At 39.3% G+C, this 17,309-nt stretch overlaps 1 protein-coding gene across 1 annotated transcript in view; it reads right to left on the reverse strand.

The window, feature by feature from the left end:
* ADCY2 (adenylate cyclase 2) overlaps positions 1-17,309 on the reverse strand; it is a 455,891-nt gene that overhangs the window by 93,519 nt on the left and 345,063 nt on the right. The window contains exons 13-14 of the mRNA XM_032629124.1: positions 10,550-10,619; positions 7,866-7,963 (exon numbers count right to left, since the gene is read on the reverse strand). Of these exons, the coding sequence (XP_032485015.1) occupies positions 7,866-7,963; positions 10,550-10,619 (168 nt within the window). The remainder of the gene's footprint in view (positions 1-7,865; positions 7,964-10,549; positions 10,620-17,309) is intronic.

Genomic DNA, 17,309 nt, shown 5'->3' on the forward strand with positions numbered 1-17,309 from the left:
TCCCAGAGAACAAGAACTACCCTAAGGCAAATTCATGGTTGGTCAAAAGCTCTTAAATATAACCATTTATCCTGCCTGTTCTATCAAAAGCGTGTTCAGGCTCATTAAGCATGGATACAGTGAACAGTATCTGGTTGTCTGTGAAATGCAATCAATTTTAATTAACATTCTGGTTGCAAAGCTTTTTTTTAAACAAACAGGCATAATTGATTTATATACTCACTGCAAAACAAACTTGACTCTCCCCTGTCAGGAGGCAAGAAAAATTACACTTCTTAGTGATAATTTTTGACTTGGACACTTTAATACAGTGTATTGTTACAGTATATGGAAAAGGCTGATTTGAGACAAGGTCTTTGCTCCTTCTGGTTTTTTGCCAGTTAGTTTATCGCTTACAGGTAGGTGGTCCTGACGGAGATGCGGATGCACTTTTGATGACAGGAAAAATGCAGCAGAGAGATACATCCTTCCCCCAAAATCTAAGAGTTATATTAATTATAAACCACTTCTATGGGTACATAACGGTGTCTTTCTCTGGAATTCTGTTTAATGTGATGACTTTCGTATCCCTTCTCCCTCTGTGCCCTCAGCTTTGTCCCCCTGAGAACGATGTGGATTCTCTCATCAAAGCTCTGTTCACGTCTGTTACATGGTATTTAGCAAGGATAATAAGAACCAAAGGAAAAAAAAACTTTATACATTAGCATGAAATAATAAAAATCCCCCCTCTTTAAGTGATAGGTGATAGAATCTCAAAATGAAAGGTTCTTTGTTAAAAGAAAGAATTGAAGAATGAAAAGGAGAGAAGGCATTTAAATATTCATCACCAATACAGATTATTGCAGCCTTTCTCCGATAATAGGACTTAGCAGCTTTGAGATGTTCTGCCCACTTGAAAGTCCTGTGAGGCTGGAAAGGGAAAAGGAGTTACATTTGGCAGAGATAAGAGCTTCCACTTAATGCCAACAATAAGGGCTGAAGACCTGAATTTTCCGAAGGTCTGCGGTGTTCTCTTTCTACACTCACTCCTTAGGTGAGCTCATCACCTCCCAGGGATATAAATACTACCTACGCGCTGATTCTTCCAAACTATGACTCCAGCTCTGACTCCTTCCATGAACCGCTGGCTCACATACACCCTCCCCTCCCCACTGTGAAGCCCCACCACCTGGACACTTAATATGCACGCACATGCCTTTGATGCTCAGAGCTGAGCCTTTCACTCCATGCTCCTCTCTGACTTGTTCCTTCCCCTGGAGTCTCCCTCTCTGTAAATGGCTGCCTAATTTTTCCATTTGCTCAGGCCGAAAACAAAAAACAAAAAAAATCCACAGAACTTAGCTTTCTCTTATTCTTCATCTCCAATCTAATAGCAAGACTTTCCTCATCACTCTTCATAACACATCTCAGAATTTGATCACTTTTTACACCTCCACTGATACTCAAGTGCAAACCATCATCTTCCTTGGTCTTCCTATTCCCACCCTCTCCCTCTTCCGGAACAGCAAGAACAATACCCCAAGCACAGCCACAGCATGTCCTCAGCTGAGAACCTTCCAGGGCTTCTCATCACACTCAGCATTCAATCCGAAGTTCTCCAGTAGCCTGTGAAGGTCACCATGACCTGCCCGTCTCACTGCTCCTGTGATCCCATCTCCATACTCTCTCAGGGCTTACTCTGCTCCTGCCATCCTGCCTCCTTGCTGGTCCTTGAACACACCTGCGCCTTCCATCATCTAGAATGTTCTTCTGCCAGATATCCACGTAATTCTCATTTCAATTCATTCAGACTTCTCTTCAATATCACTCAATCAGTGATGCCTTCCCTGACAGCCCTCATCTGAATTACCACCTTCCCTCACTCTCTAGTCGCCTACTCTTTTAATTTTTCTTAAAGCTTATTACAACTGAATTAATATGTATTTGTTTATTACATTAGTGTTGTGCCTCCTAATAGAATGTAAGCTGTATGAGAGAAAGGACTTTTGGGGGGTTACTTACTGCTGCTTTCCCAGCATCTCGAACTATGCCTGGTATATGATAGCTTGATAAACAGGTGTAGGGTGATTCCACAAATGATGGACAGAATGTATGTATGAATTTCTCTTATGGATTTCTATTTTTATTACAAATGCTCAGAATATTGCCCAGATACAAAGTAAAAGTATAATGGCCTGTTTCATTGAGTAAAAACGCATTCAGCTCCCTTTTTATTGTTATTGTCCTTCAAATCTTACTGTATCAGTGACATATAGGTAACCACAACTAAAATCACCTTTCATTCCTGGAGAGATTACTGGTTTTCATGAAATCCATTTTTTCCTGATAATAGAATTTTCAGATGGGCACCCTGTTACACAGACTAAAGGCTACACATTCCGGCCTCCCTTGCAGCTAGGTTTGCACATGTGACTAAGATCTCAGTCTTGAGTTATAGACCAAAGTGTCATGAGGTAGTTTCTTGGAGGCATCCACAGAGACTCAGTTATAAATGCTTTTGCCTTCTGCTTCTGGGTCTGTTCCTCCATCTTGTTGCTCAGAATGTGGATGCTGCCATCTTAGAAATGAAGATGAGGACCAAACTCTAGGGAAAGCAGAGCTGTGTGCTGGAGGGACCCAGGACTCCCAAGGAATCTGAGGGACCTCGGGCCTTTGATTATGGAGAAGGAATAAAACTTCTAACTTATATTCAAGCTACTAACTGTGAGGCATTTCCTTACTTTCAGGTGACCTGAATCCAGAGTTGAATATTGTTCATCTCAGTAAAAGGTACCTGGTTCATTTATCTTGGACAGTGAGAATTATCTTCCTTCATTTTTTGCTTCCCTTCCCTTCCCTTCTCTTCCTTCTTTATTTTTTGCTTTGCCCAAAGATTCACATCCACTGCATCAAGGTACACAGGGAGCAAATTACCTTCATGGTATCCAATATGGGGGCCAACCAATTTGGTTGCCCACCAAAGAAAACTGCCTTCACAAAAGTTGTTCTTCATCATTTCTGTTTAGAAAACAAGCCTTCTTTCAATGGACATGAACGATTCTACCATTAAACTTTCTCCTATTTTTTTCCCCTTTTTGAAGATAACAAAATAAAAGCAACTCTTTTGAAATGATTATTAAATCATTAATGAGCATTGATTATTAACATGAGTAAGAGAATGCATATTAAAGAATCTCAGTGGAAATAATAGAGACATTTTATATCATAATTTGCTATTAATTTTCCTTAAGGAAAATGTCATTATTCTTAATTTTGCTTGGGTAATGAAACATATGATATCTCACTGAACCTTATTAGAAAAAAAATTCTTATTTTAATAATTGCCATGAATGGTTTAACATAATCTATTTAGTTTGGCAGACAATATGAATGAAACTACTAAAAAATGTAAAAATTCATGCTCGCTCATTTCTGGTCTTTGAAGGTAGCTCACATTTCTGATAAAGTTATAGTACAAAGCTGACAGAAGTGAGAGAACAACTCCAAAAAGAGGGGCCAACTAATAATTTAATTACATCTGCTCAAATCCTGAGACTAGAGCCAGATTTGAAAATTATGGGCCCAAAAGGGATGATGTAAGGCCCCCTTTCAGGGAAACACTTCCCCTTTCTGGTCCTTTCAAGGTCATAAGTTCCTCCTTACTTATTCATTCACTCACTATTTATTCATTTACTCACTCATTTCTCTCCTTCCCTGCCCCCCCAAAACATGAAGCAGTTTACCAAAAGAACAAACAAAATAAAACTGTAATTCAGCATATTTAAAAACAAGCTAGGGCATATTAGAAAAAGTGAGACGGGCCATTATCTCAATAAACATGCTTCATAAAATATAACAGAATTATTATTTTTAAATGGATGCACTCAGAGCAAGGAAGAGAACACACTAGACACACAGAGGGTATTCAAAGTAGAACGCCAAGAGGCACTGACACTAAATGGTCCGGGAGGGACCAGGGGCTGATACATGCCATGGAGTGAATGTGAGATTTAATGGCAGTACAAGGTTGGTGATGCTTACAGGACTATCTCAATGGAAAACTAGAACTGAGCTCTTGAATAAAGTCAGAAGGCATAAAGGCCTATCAGGAAACATAAAAACTATGCCCAACAGCCTGGTAATTTTCAGGGATGCCAAGTACCTATGTAGGGTCATAAGTGGAAAAGGAATAATCTTTGACAACTGAGATCCCCAATCCTGATCCACGTTAAGGGGCTAATCAAACTCACATGACCTAAGTATTTTTAAAAAATACTGTGGCTTGAACTGGTGAACCCCAGAGGTCCTGGCAGAGATACAGTGAAAACTATATCATAGTGATACCTTCAGAACTCAGAACACATGAGATCACCATGGACCTAAACCCTTGCTTTGATGAACTCACAGTTGAAATTACAGATAACAGAAGGAGACACATGACCACAAAAGAGACAATAGTGAGAGTAAATAACAGAATTCATGCACTTATGACCCATAAATAACAGAAGGAAACAAGTGATATTTTCATACATGTTTAAAATCTGAAAATAAATGGACAAAAATAAAAAGCATAGGCAAAATAGAGAATTATAAGAAAAACTCAGATAAAAAGTAGACTTCTTAGATATGAAAAAGTGATCTTTGAAATTATAAACTCATTGTGGATGAGGAATTCACCAGAATGCAGCACAAAGAGTTAAAGAGGTAGAAAGAGGAAAAATGACAGGACCTGGAGCACAGAATGAACAGCACAATGTAAAATTAATAAGAGTTCTAGGAGGAAAGGACAGAGAAAAAGAGAGAAGCAATATGTGAGGTGAAACAGGCAGTCAATTGCTAAGAACTAAGCAAAGACAAGAATCCTCAGGCTGAACAAAAATCACAGCTAGTCATGTAGGGAAATGAGAACAAGTGTATATCTAGAAACAATACGGTAAAAATCCTGGTCACCTCCCCCCCCCCAAAAAAAAGCTGAAAAGCATACAAATAGGAAAGACCGATTCCTTACAAAGGAATGTAATGGGATTGACAGAAGACATTTCCTTAGCAACAACAGAAGCTGAAATTCAATGTAATGATATCATCAAAATAGTAAGGGAAAATAAGAATTTTACACCCAAACTATTATTCAAGGGTAAATTGAAATAAAGCAGCTAAAGATATTTTAATACAAACAAAAAAAGGAGCTATTGCAACTCACAGATACTAACTAAAGGGACTAATAAATGATACACATCAGCAAGAAGGAGCATAAACTTGTAGGAAGAAATAATGTTTACAAAGCACTGATGAACAAACAAAATGATAAAGAATGTGAGTAAGTGTAAATCAATATTGACTGTAATTACCATCTGGAACTAAAATCCTAAGAAATAATTACCTAGAAGAGACATAATGATTAACTTTATAATTTATTAAACTAAGAATATGTGTTAAAATTTCAATGGTAATCATTGAAAGAAAATATATAGGATCCCCCTTCTCTCTCCCCTGCTCTATGTATATAGTAAAGGAAAAACAAGAATAAAGAAAACTTGATGAATCCTTTAGAGGTTAAGAAGGTGGGAGATTTGGGGCATGGGGAAAACCAAAGAAAAGCAAAGTAAATGAAATATAAAATAAGAGAGTAGAAGTGGGTCCACACGCATCAATAAAAGAATCAAAATACAAATGGAATAAAGTCACATTAATATACAAAAAGATATCAGATTGAATAAACAAAAAGACCCCATAACAATAGGTACTGTTTACAGGAAGCATACCCAACCAATAATGTCCCCAAGAGCACAGAAACTTATATATAGTCAGTATGACACAGGCTCAACATTTGTGAAATCTGGATTGTGTGAAAATGCATATTTATTATATTATGTTCTGTACTTTTCTGTATCTTTGAAATATTTCAGAGTAAGAATTTTTAAAAAAAGAAAAATTAGGACATTAACGTGAAAGAAAAATGAAGGAAAAATACTATACTATACTATACTATACTATACTGTGAGGTTGGTATAGAAAGTGCAGGTCTAAAGTCTCCAAGAAAGGCGTCCGCAGACCTTACTCTGCGCCTTCTAACTGCCAACACAGAGAGGGAAATGTGACCCGTACCTATTTCACAACACTTATGCTCAAAATCCAACTTGTTGCTCAAGAGAAACACAGTAATTGGTAATGATGCCTGAGGGAATGAACTTCGATGGGTTCTCATAAAACAACACAACAGAAAAGAGACAAAAAAATAAAAGCGAAGACAGAAAAGACACCAACTTGATTTTTTTTAAAGTGTAATTCCATGGAATGTTTTTCCTGGTCCCCAGAAGTCCTTTTGTCCTCTTTGGCATCATCTTTTATAACGCTCTGGTCACTTTCTCCCCTCCCAAACAGTAGGTGATAAACCTTGTCTTAATTGTGATGTAGAAAATATGAAAATACTCATCCAATAGGAAGATGTAGAAAAATGAATGAATGTCTCTACTTTAGAGTATAAATAAGGGCTCATTCCCCTTGGTAACACTTGTTTCAACTACATCACTTTTTACATGCCCTTCGGCTTTACTATTCAATAAGCCCTGTCTGTGCAGGAACAGCTGTTTCTCTCCTGTACCATGTGGCAGAGGCCTGGAACTTAGAAAAAGCTTAATTGTTAACATTTTTTTTTTTCATTGGAAAACTGACAGGTTGACCTTGGCAAATTTCACTGAAGACTGTGTAAGTCTAGAGGAAGAACTCATTTGGCAAATGTATTTCAATGCTCATTTATGGGGGGAAAGAGGAGGAAGGGGGTGGCCAGTGGGAACCTCTTCTAAAAGGGGGCAGATAGCTTTGGGATTGTACATGTACGAATAATACGATCACTTGTTATTAATCTTTAAATGCCTTGGTATTGGCTAGTTGTCCAGAAGAACATCCTTTGGGGTATGAAGAGAAAGGCAGACCATTTCTTTCTAGTTTGCTCAGCATCTTCATGAGACAAACTGTAACCCAGACTCAGCAATTCAGGTTGCCCACAAATGCTGGCTGCACAGCTGAAGTTAAATGCAATAATACAACTAACTCCAACTAGACTGAAAATGGTCGTTGTGGCCTTTACAAAAGAGGTAATGATGAGTGGAAAGAAAATTTTTCTTAAATTTCTTTCTTATCCCCAATTATTGAAAGAAGGACAAGCATTTTCTTTTAGATTGTAGGATGAGAAAAAAATCAGTTTCTTTAAAGAAAGTCAGTTGACTTACATTCCACTCCTTAATAAGGTATAAGAGAACGTCTACCTAGGAATCATGGAGTGATTGGGTTTTCACCAGTAGGAGGAAAAATGTGAAATCTGGTTATCCAGTTCTCTGTACCCAGGTCTCTCCTGGGAGGGGCAAGCTAGACAGTGACTCATAACACTCAGAGATGGCGGTGAGGGTGGGCTTCAGGGAGAACATGAAATCAGAATGAAGGGGTGGGCAAAGTAAGCCTAGAGCAGGTTTTGTCCTTTCAATACATAATAATGTTGTTTGTTTATTAGAAACAACATCTGGTGATTTTGCTCTTCCTGGGTAAACTTACTGGGTTACATTTCTTAGACATAAGCATCAGAATAATATGGAAATCAAAGTAAAATGGTTAAATTTATTTTTTAAAAAATCCCTAGAAGGTCAATCAACATGTCCACTTTGAAAATTCAAAATTACTAAAACTGAATAAGACACGGGGGCCACTTAGCTTCACAGAGCCTGAAATCACCTCCCCTGCCCGCCGTCCTCTCCCCACCCTGCCTGCCGCCCGCCCATGTTACATAAGCGCTCCGTTGGAAACTGTGCATCCTCTCGTAACCCTTAGTATAACTGAGTCCAGCAGAAATACACACCCAGTGAGAATGACAACGTAGAACCGTATGTACTTACTTGGGTAAGACCAGGATCTGCACGATGAAGATGCAGAAGAATATGAGGCAGGCGCAGGTCACGTAATACTTGAAGGCTGGCAGTGCAGTGGCTCGGTACTAAGGGGGGAAAAGAAACCAGGAATGACAGGTTGTCTGAGAGAAGGGCTGAAATAGTCATCCAGCAGGTACATCTAACTGTACCTGGTTCATCCATCACACTCGTCACCTGCAGACTGTGGAAAAAGACAACCTAAGGACAATGGCTGTTCACCTCTGGCAACGAGAGCTTCCTCTCTCCAAACGAGCTGTGAAAGGGTGACTTCAAAGACCATGACTTCCGTGAGTCGACCTGTTCAGAAACCCATGTAGAGGCAATCGAATCCCTCCAGCAAGGAGACAGAGCACCTGGCCAGAAAGACGAGTGAGTGAACTGAATGGACCAATGAAGTGTGCAGGTGTCCTGCCTCCCTTGTGGGTCTAAGGTCCGAGATTGCTTGTGGAAAGAAACTGACTTTTCACATAGCCATATTTTGCTTTTGAAGAGTACTGAGGAAATGCAATATTCTCATTTTATTTATTTGTTTTAGCTTTTTATTTTATTATCGAGAGGTGGTGAGTGAAATTATAAGACAGAAGACCAGCAGGCTCTGTCCTCTACGAACATCTGTTTGCCTGTCTGGGCCTGGCTGTTGGACTCTTTCTACTTGCCCAGCATAATCAGCAGTTTCACATGGCTTTCCATAACATCCAGGATCATAAACTGACCAGTGTAGCTGCCCGCCTGGGGCTGCTCTTCTTGGCTTATGCAGGAAAAGCCAGCCAACGCTGCACTCAGTCTGCCACATGTCCCCTTGACTCTGGTGATGGTGTGCCGGGCACTCTCAAGGCTTTCTGCGGACTAACTCATTTAATCCTCACAACAACTGCGTGAGGCAGGAACTATTGCCGTCTCTAGTTTTGTATGAAAAAACTTTGGACCAGAACAACTGATTAACATTCTTAGAAACACACAGCACATGGTGCAACCAGAATCTTCATCCCGCTGGACTGGCTCCCGAACCCAGGCTTCCAGCCACGAGGCACTATTGCCTCTCAAACAAGGGTTCTATGGTAAAATTAAAGGAAATCAAGTTTTTGTGGCAATGCTATCGAAGCCTCCTGACAATGCTGGCAGGTTGCATTAGTGTATCTGCACAAACTGTGTCCCAAGTTATGGGAAGTTAGGTGTGTATTTCTCGGGTTTAGCCTCTGGGATTTTGGTGCAGATGATAGACCTCTGGGTGGTCTGGCTTCTCTTCCTCTATGTCTTGCTGCTTTTTACCCCTCCTGCTGGCCTGAAGAGCAGGTTGGGAATAGGAGGACAAAAAGTGAGCTTAAATCTCAATGCTGTCTAAAGTCTGCCTCTGCAAATATGTACACATGGGGAATGTCAGCAAAAGCTGCATGTTTTAATAATGATCATTTTCTGTTTACTAGAATATTTCTTTGGTGACTTTTGTGACTTCATAGCCAGGATAATTTACAAAGCTGATGAAGAAGCTCTGCTAGCGTAATTGCTGAAATGTGATTATATTTTATGCACTCAGTTATGTCCTTATTTTCTGTGCTTTGTGCAGAGACATGACTTGGAATTTCCTTGTGGTATTAATCAAAGAAAAGGACTTCTATCAGGAAGGAAATAATTTAACATTTAAACAGTAAGTAGTCATTAGTGTCTAAGTTGCTTAATAATAATAATAATAAATTGTATCAAACATAAATTTGGTAAACTCTCTGCAGTCAAAGTCCTTGACTTAGAAGCAGAAAAGTGATCTTCTTGATCACTCACTAGAACAAAAGAAAGCTTTGGTGTAATTGTAAAATCCAACCTTGATGAGTTTTGGAAAGAATTTTGATATTTTCTATGTCCATTCAATCTCCATAAAACAATGAACTGAATTTTCTCAACAGAGTTTTAATACCTGTGCTGTGACTGTTGCCATTAACATAGTAGCTTCTGTTCAAACTAAAACTATAATTATATGGTTAGATTGTGCAAATTACCTCTAACCTACTCTTTTTCTAGATCAACACACAAAAAAAGGCAAATGAATAAGGCCAACCTAGAACAGTTGTCCTTTCTGCAATAATTACTTAATTCATTTTAGCAAATCCTGGTTAAGCTTGACATGTATAAATTAAATGTCTGGTTATTTATTTGTGCCTGAAATAGCTCTACTTTAGGAGTTAAAATGTGAAAGTATTTAGATGCAACAAAACTTAAAAGTTTCTAATTCTCCCAAACAGGGGTTGAATGTAAATCTCATATTTTTATCAAAAAGTTAAAATAATTTGTGTAAAGACACTGTAAATTTGTCAGAAAGCATTTTGCTTTCTTTAAAAATCTTTTCTAAGAAAATTTCTCACTGAGAAAGCAAGATATTCAATTCTTCCCTTTCCCTTAGCTCCACATCACACAGACATCATTTACTAACAGGAGTGTTGAAAGAGGTGACTAGCCAAAGACAGAAACCTGGTAACCAGAAATGTGGTAAAACAATATATGCCTGGAAGAACCACAGGAAAAGCTAGAAAGAAATCGGATATGGTTAGAGGCAGTTTAAATGTTTCATGTAAAATGCTATGAATACAATTTCATGATGGAATTTAAAAAAAACTAATATTTTGGAAAAATGATTGATTTTGAAGAAAAAAATAGCTTACTTCTTTTTCTAGTATTTTATTGTAGAAAAGCAATGAGATTCTCTGAATGTCTTCAGACTTGAGCCATTGCCTGGAAATAAAAAGGACAGACACATTATAAAACCAAACCTCCAACCAAACATCTGGAACTATTTTTTAAAAATGACTTGCATTTTTCTTTCTTCATAATGACAAATATGGAATCTAGGTTTGTTAACAGGATATGCAAATATAATATGCTTATTCACATATTGCTTTCCTTGAAAATTCTACATTACAAACCAACTGTCAAACCAAATTGAAACTCAAGTTATCCAACTTAAATAATTAGGGAGATAGATAAGTCATCAAAAGGACTCAAGTACATCAATAAATTTATTCCCTTATGTCTTACTGAAACCACATGTTACTTTCATCTCCTAAAGGATCTGGTTCAGAGAGAAGCACCATTTTTCTTAGCTTATAGCAAGCAACACATCACAGAGCATCAGAAATATTTAGAGTGGCTTCCAGATGTAGGCAAGAAGATTTTACTCCTTTCACACTTACTAAAAATACTTTCATTGTCATGTTTTTCATTTCTATAAAGTAAAAAAAAAGTCATGCTTGAATACAGATTTCAAAAAATGGGTACAAATACTAATATAAGCAGCAATCAGGTCAGACCACTAACATAGTACATTGATGCCAACATAAACACACACATACATAATACATATATATCTCTCAGATGTTGAAAAATAAAAGGCATATGGAAGTAACATTCTTATACATTGATTGACTTTCAGAAATCTGTTTTGGGAAAGCAGTTGAGATAGAGAAAGACCTTAAAGACAAAACTCTTCTTCACTAGAACATTGTGTATAATCGCAGGTTAAATGGCCACACTGGGTATATGACCCAGCAAGCTGGGCATATGATGCCCGGTACAGTCACACATTTTGCAGTAAAATAAACACACAGTTTATGAAATAAAGCTAAGAAAACAGAGAGATATCACATTCTTATAGCCATGAGTACAGAAATGTAAGAAAAAATTGAAATCTATGCATCAAGAAAAATACCTAGAAATAATTACAAACAAAATAAATTACCATCTAGGCTAAGTCACGACACTGAGGAATTTTTATTTCTACTTTCTGATTTTTTAAAAATAAAGACTTTTATAATTAAAATATATAATTACCTGAATTGCTTATGTATATGCATGTAGTATTTATGCACAAATACCTGCATATTTATGTATATATTTCCAAGTGTATATAACTATATAGCTACATCTACATTTATATCTATACTTATATATCTATATACAGGCAGAGAGAGTATATATATATATATATATACTTCTAGAGATAAAATGTTATACCTGTGAAAACAATGATCAAGTTCCAAGAATTCCTAAATATAGCACTTTTCCAACCCATTGGTCATATCTCTATGGATTTTGACTAACTGCAATGTATTTGGGAGATAAAGACAAATGGGGAAGGCCTTTGACGATCCAGGAATAAAGACCAAGTGAACTGTCACACATTATCACATAATCAACAGGGACAGTCACCTCCTGATTTCAGACTCAGGTCGAAATGTACACTGAGGTTTCACATTAGGGTTGACCCAGTTAACCCAGGACACCGCCTCATTTGAGGAGGAACATCTCCAGGGCTACCTGGACAGCCGTGTGCCTGGAACATCTGGACAGTTCTGAAGATGCTCACAGCACACGCACCACAATGAACTTGAGTCTCCCAGGAGACTAAAGCACAGACAGTGCAATTTCAACTGTAGCCCAGAAGTCAGTCATGTATTCTAGAATGATTGCCATTAAGAGTGAGAACTTTAAAAATACTTTTGGATTCAAGGTTATAAGCTTTAGGTATCAGGAAAATAAATTTTTTTTGATATTATGACTGCCCCAGCTGCAGAGATAGGTTATTGTTCTGTTTTATGGCACGAGTTGGAGGAATCCAAGGTTGGTTAATATTAGAAGAAGCAGAAAATAAAATTTAAGATAAATTTTAACTATACTCATTTTTTAGAACTGTGTATTCATTATGGATATCCTATGAATAATGTATTTCAGTAACTTATTAAAAAGTTTATTTTCTTTATTACAGATGAAATTTCTATTTAAAAAATGCTCCTGGATAATATAAGCTTGGAAATAAAATACGAGCAAAATTTATAAAGTGGAGATAAAACCAGCTCCTCATTGGTTAGTGGGGCCCCCATCTTTCTAGGTTTTAGTTACCTGTCTGTCCTGCAGGTGGACAGGAAGCCCTCAAGACAAAGTCTGCCTTTCTTTGTGTCCCCAACGCCTAACCCAGGTTCATAAGACTTGATCCCTGGATGGATGTTTGGAGAAAGGATGGAATTCCAATTGTTGGTTCAAGGTATTTGCTCATAAGAATCTTGGCTGCAAGCAGAGTTGCTGTACAACTAATTAGCCATAAGGCCGTTTTGCCATAATAGATAACTGTTGATTCACAATTTTGGATTCATTACACTAGAAAATGATAATATATCAATCTTTGCACATCCTTCAGTGAGCAGCCATCTCTCCCACCCACCAAAACCAACAGTTTACCAAGCTATGGCAAATATATAAAAGGCAGCTAGTAATTGACAACAGTCTTCAAGAGCATTAATCATTGGCTCTTTGACTGATCTAGATACAACAGCTTGTTCTCTCCTGCCGTCTCTACCAAATTTATCATGCAATAGTAGAAGCTGGAGGCAAAAGAAGAATCCAGGTCCTATCCTCCCCAAAAAGAAATGGTTGTATAATTCTTGATGAGTATACATTTCTTTTTTAAAAGTTTTAAATTTATTTTATTTTTCTTAACATCATTATGGGAGTATAATTGCTTTACAATGGTGTGTTAGTTTCTGCTTTATAACAAAGTAAATCAGCTATACATATACATATATCCCCATATCTCCTTGCGCCTGCATATCCCTCCCACCCTCCGTATCTCACCCCTCTAGGTGGTCACAAAGCACTGAGCTGATCTCCCTGTGCTATGTGGCTGCTTCCCACTAGCTATCTATTTTACATTTGGTAGTGTGTATATGTCCATGCCACTCTCTCACTTCGTCCCAGCTCACCCTTCCCCCTCCCCATGTCCCCAAGTCCATTCTCTATGTCTGCATCTTTATTCCTGTCCTGCCCCTAGGTTCTTCAGAACCTTTTTTTCTTTTTAGATTCCATATATATGTGTTAGCATACGGTATTTGTTTTTCTCTTTCTGACTTCTTCACTCTGTATGACAGACTCTAGTTCCATCCACCTCACTACAAATAACTCATATTCGTTTCTTTTTATGGCTGAGTAATATTCCATTGTTTATATGTGCCACATCTTCTTTATCCATTCATCTGTCAAGGAACATGGTGAATTTTTTTTGCCATTTGACAGTGACGATCATGAAATAGACAGAATTGTGGTATTTGGCACAGAATTTGGCTTAGATGATTTGGTGAAATACAAGGACTGGGCATGTGATGGGACATTTCAGTACAGTCTGGATATGTATCACCAGTGATATACGTTACACATATTGATAAGAAATAGCAGAGTCCCTCCTCTGTTCATTTTACTCCCAGGGGAATCTGCAGAGGCTTAGAGCAGATTTTTTTATATTGTAAAGAATGTATGTCTGATATTAGATACTGAACCCTTAGTGATCGACCTTGAGAAAGAAAGTACCATTGCTTTCTCTAAGATACACCCAAATACAACTATAACCATGTAACTACACACATTTTAAGTGCATCTAAGTACTTTTTGCATTTTTATTTTTGCAATCGAATCTTTCAAAATTTTGTTGCTAATGTTTAATGATGTCCATTTCAATGTTTCTCTTTTATTTTATCTTTTATGGCAAAACTGTCTTAGGCCAATTAGTCCTGAGGTGAATCCCCTTGCAGCAAAGATATTTATGGTGAGACTACCGGACCCACAGCTACCCTGTGCCTTCCTTTTCCCACAGCAGGTCAGGTTTGGCCAAAGGCTTCTTCCTTGAAGCCATAAGTGATGGGCCCAATTCTTCCTCTTTTGTCCTCAGAGTTAAGGAGAGCACATCCTCCCCACAGGCCTCACGCCTCTGTTGGTTCTCTGAGGTGGCCTCAGTTCCCAATACTGATTCACAGGAAACTCAGAGATTTATAAATGTCATATGGATATTTGGAGTCAGAAAGATTTGTGTGGGAAAATAAGGTCAAATATTTTGGGGAATTGGAACTACAGACAGAAAAGAGAATGGACAATGTGTGCAATATTCCTGGTCTCCTGACACTGTTCCTGACCCAAGTGGTCTCTGGCACAAAGAAAGTCAACCCCGCCCCTGCGCTACACAAAAAAATGATTATTAGTTTATACTAAGTTGCTTTTGTGCTAGGCTGAGGCCAATAAAGGAAATTTTAAACAAGATCTTGACTTGAGCTGAGAGACAAAGTACTTCCACATCCTCATGCAGAATTATTCTGGAATGTTATCACAAAGGGGATGCTAAAAGACAGAGAAGACCACTTTCCTTTCGTTACGGACTGACTGTTCATATCTCCCACTTCATACGCTGAAGGCCTAACCTGCAATGTGCGTATCTGGAGATGGGGCCTCCAAGGAAGTAATTAGAGTTGAATGCAGTCCTAAGGGTGGGAACCTGACTCAAGAGAATGAGTGTACTTATGAGACGTGACACCAGAGAGCTCGCTCTTTCTCTTTTTCTGCGTAGCCCAAAGGAAAGGCCACGGGAGCACACAGCAAGGGGACTGCCTCTTGCAAGTCAAGGAGAGAGTTCTCACCAGAAACCAACCATGCTGGCACCCTGACTCAGACTTCTAGCCTTCAGAGCTGTGAGAAAATAAATTTTTGTTGCTTAAGCCACTCAGCCCATGGCATTTTGTACAGCAGTCCCAGCTGACTAACATACCATACCTATCTATGCAGCCTCGAATCCAAAGGTCCAAGTGGCTTCAGTTGTGCACTAAGGTCGTGGGTGACCTGTGGCATTTGGGAAAGGTGGTCCATGGACCTGCAGCTGAAATAAATGATGCTGGATAGGTGGTCTCTTGGTGTGGAAGCCCGATCCTTCCCCAGCCCTGGGGTCGGCCGGTCATCCACCCATACATGCACTCCACTCCACTCAGACATAATTAAACCTGGGTCCCGTGTCCTTCATTAACTCACCAGCTCCTTTCCTGCACCCCAGAGGCCCCTGTTTCTCCCCTTTTGAACTTTTCACATTACCTCTTTCCTACTGTTTTTCTTTTTTCTTTTTTTTAAACCAATCTGGAAGAACCTGACATGGCAATCTCATTCTGAATATTAACTGTACAGCACACTTCTCTATTGAGATAAATCTTATAGGACTGCCCAGCTCCTCAAGAGAAAAATACTGCCGTGGAGGGGATGGTCTGGTCCGTCCACCCACAGGGCTTCCTCTTCCCCGCTCTGAACCTCCAGAGAGGAGAAGCTTCTGGTAATCCTCTTTGGGGCAGACCTCTGGCACACATTTTCTTCCCTCTCACCTCGCCGCCAACTAAAAATTGCCACTTGCCACCTGCCTCTACAAGGATTTTGTCACTGGCCGCTGCTGTCGCTGACCTTTAACACACCTTCAAAGGGGTTCAGGGTGGAGATCATGAATGAGACATCTGTGCTCTGGGAAAACTGGCAGAAAAGGCCTTCAGATAGTTCAGATATTTTCAGGAGATTTTATGAGCCCAATTTCTTGCCTCTTCTCACATCTAGAAACACACTAAAATTACTAATGGGCACATCTGCTCCTCGAGAAGGAGCCACCTTCTGCCTAAACATGTGCTGGGTTGCACGTGCCCCCCTTCACCAAGATCACGTATATACTGACCTCCTCCCCACCTCTTTGGACAGTTCCTCAGAGCTACCTGAGAGGCTGTCTCCTGGCCTACAGTCCTCATTTTGCCCCCAGTAAAACTTAACTCACAACTCTCAGGTTGTGCATTGTTTTTCAGCTGACATCACCCACCCAGACTAAGTCAAAACCCCTGTTCTGAGCTCCGTCCTCACGGGGGCCTGGCCATCTCTGGTTTGGCTCTGCAGCATTCACTTTAGGGTCTTCCTGTCTTAAGGAATCCACTGCATACCAGCAGGATGGAGGTGATCACACAGTCATTGATTAGAACCATTCAAAGTGCTCACGCCCCACCCCCTCAGGTGGAATCCAAGTTGCTTCTCAGGGCATCCAACTTCCCACTCAAGCCTTTTTACCCTGAGAGACTCCTGCAGGGGCGTCCTGTGTCCTGATTGTGCTAAAGACTGGGGAGCACACCTCTGACCCTGGCACGTCCTGTTATCACACCATGAAGGTTTCCCTCTCTCCCTCTTAGTTTCCTTCAAGGTTTGGCCCAGGTGTCACCTCCTCCGGAAAACTTGAGACTTTTCATCTGTGCTGTCCTGCTCCTCTTTACCTGTCACAACTGTAGGGCATCTGTGCAGTGATCTTTCTTCCCCTCACTCAGGGCTTTGAGGGGTAACACGAGGCCTGGGGTCTTGGTATGCATGTCTGATGCTGAGCAAATGATGACATTGCTCACCCTTTAACAAATGCTTGCTAAATGAGTAAATGAATGAATACATGAAAATCTGCATATAAATCACTGTTTTATGTCAATAGCAGAAAACGACTGAATGGTACATCAAGCCTGGAGTCCCTACTGAATCCTCAAGGGGAAAATCAAATAAGATCAGAAGAACCTCTTATCGAAGAACAAGAGAGGTTAATGAGTAGGGCATAAC

Source organism: Phocoena sinus, chromosome 3 (genome assembly GCF_008692025.1).
Source record: "Phocoena sinus isolate mPhoSin1 chromosome 3, mPhoSin1.pri, whole genome shotgun sequence".
Taxonomy (NCBI): domain Eukaryota; kingdom Metazoa; phylum Chordata; class Mammalia; order Artiodactyla; family Phocoenidae; genus Phocoena; species Phocoena sinus.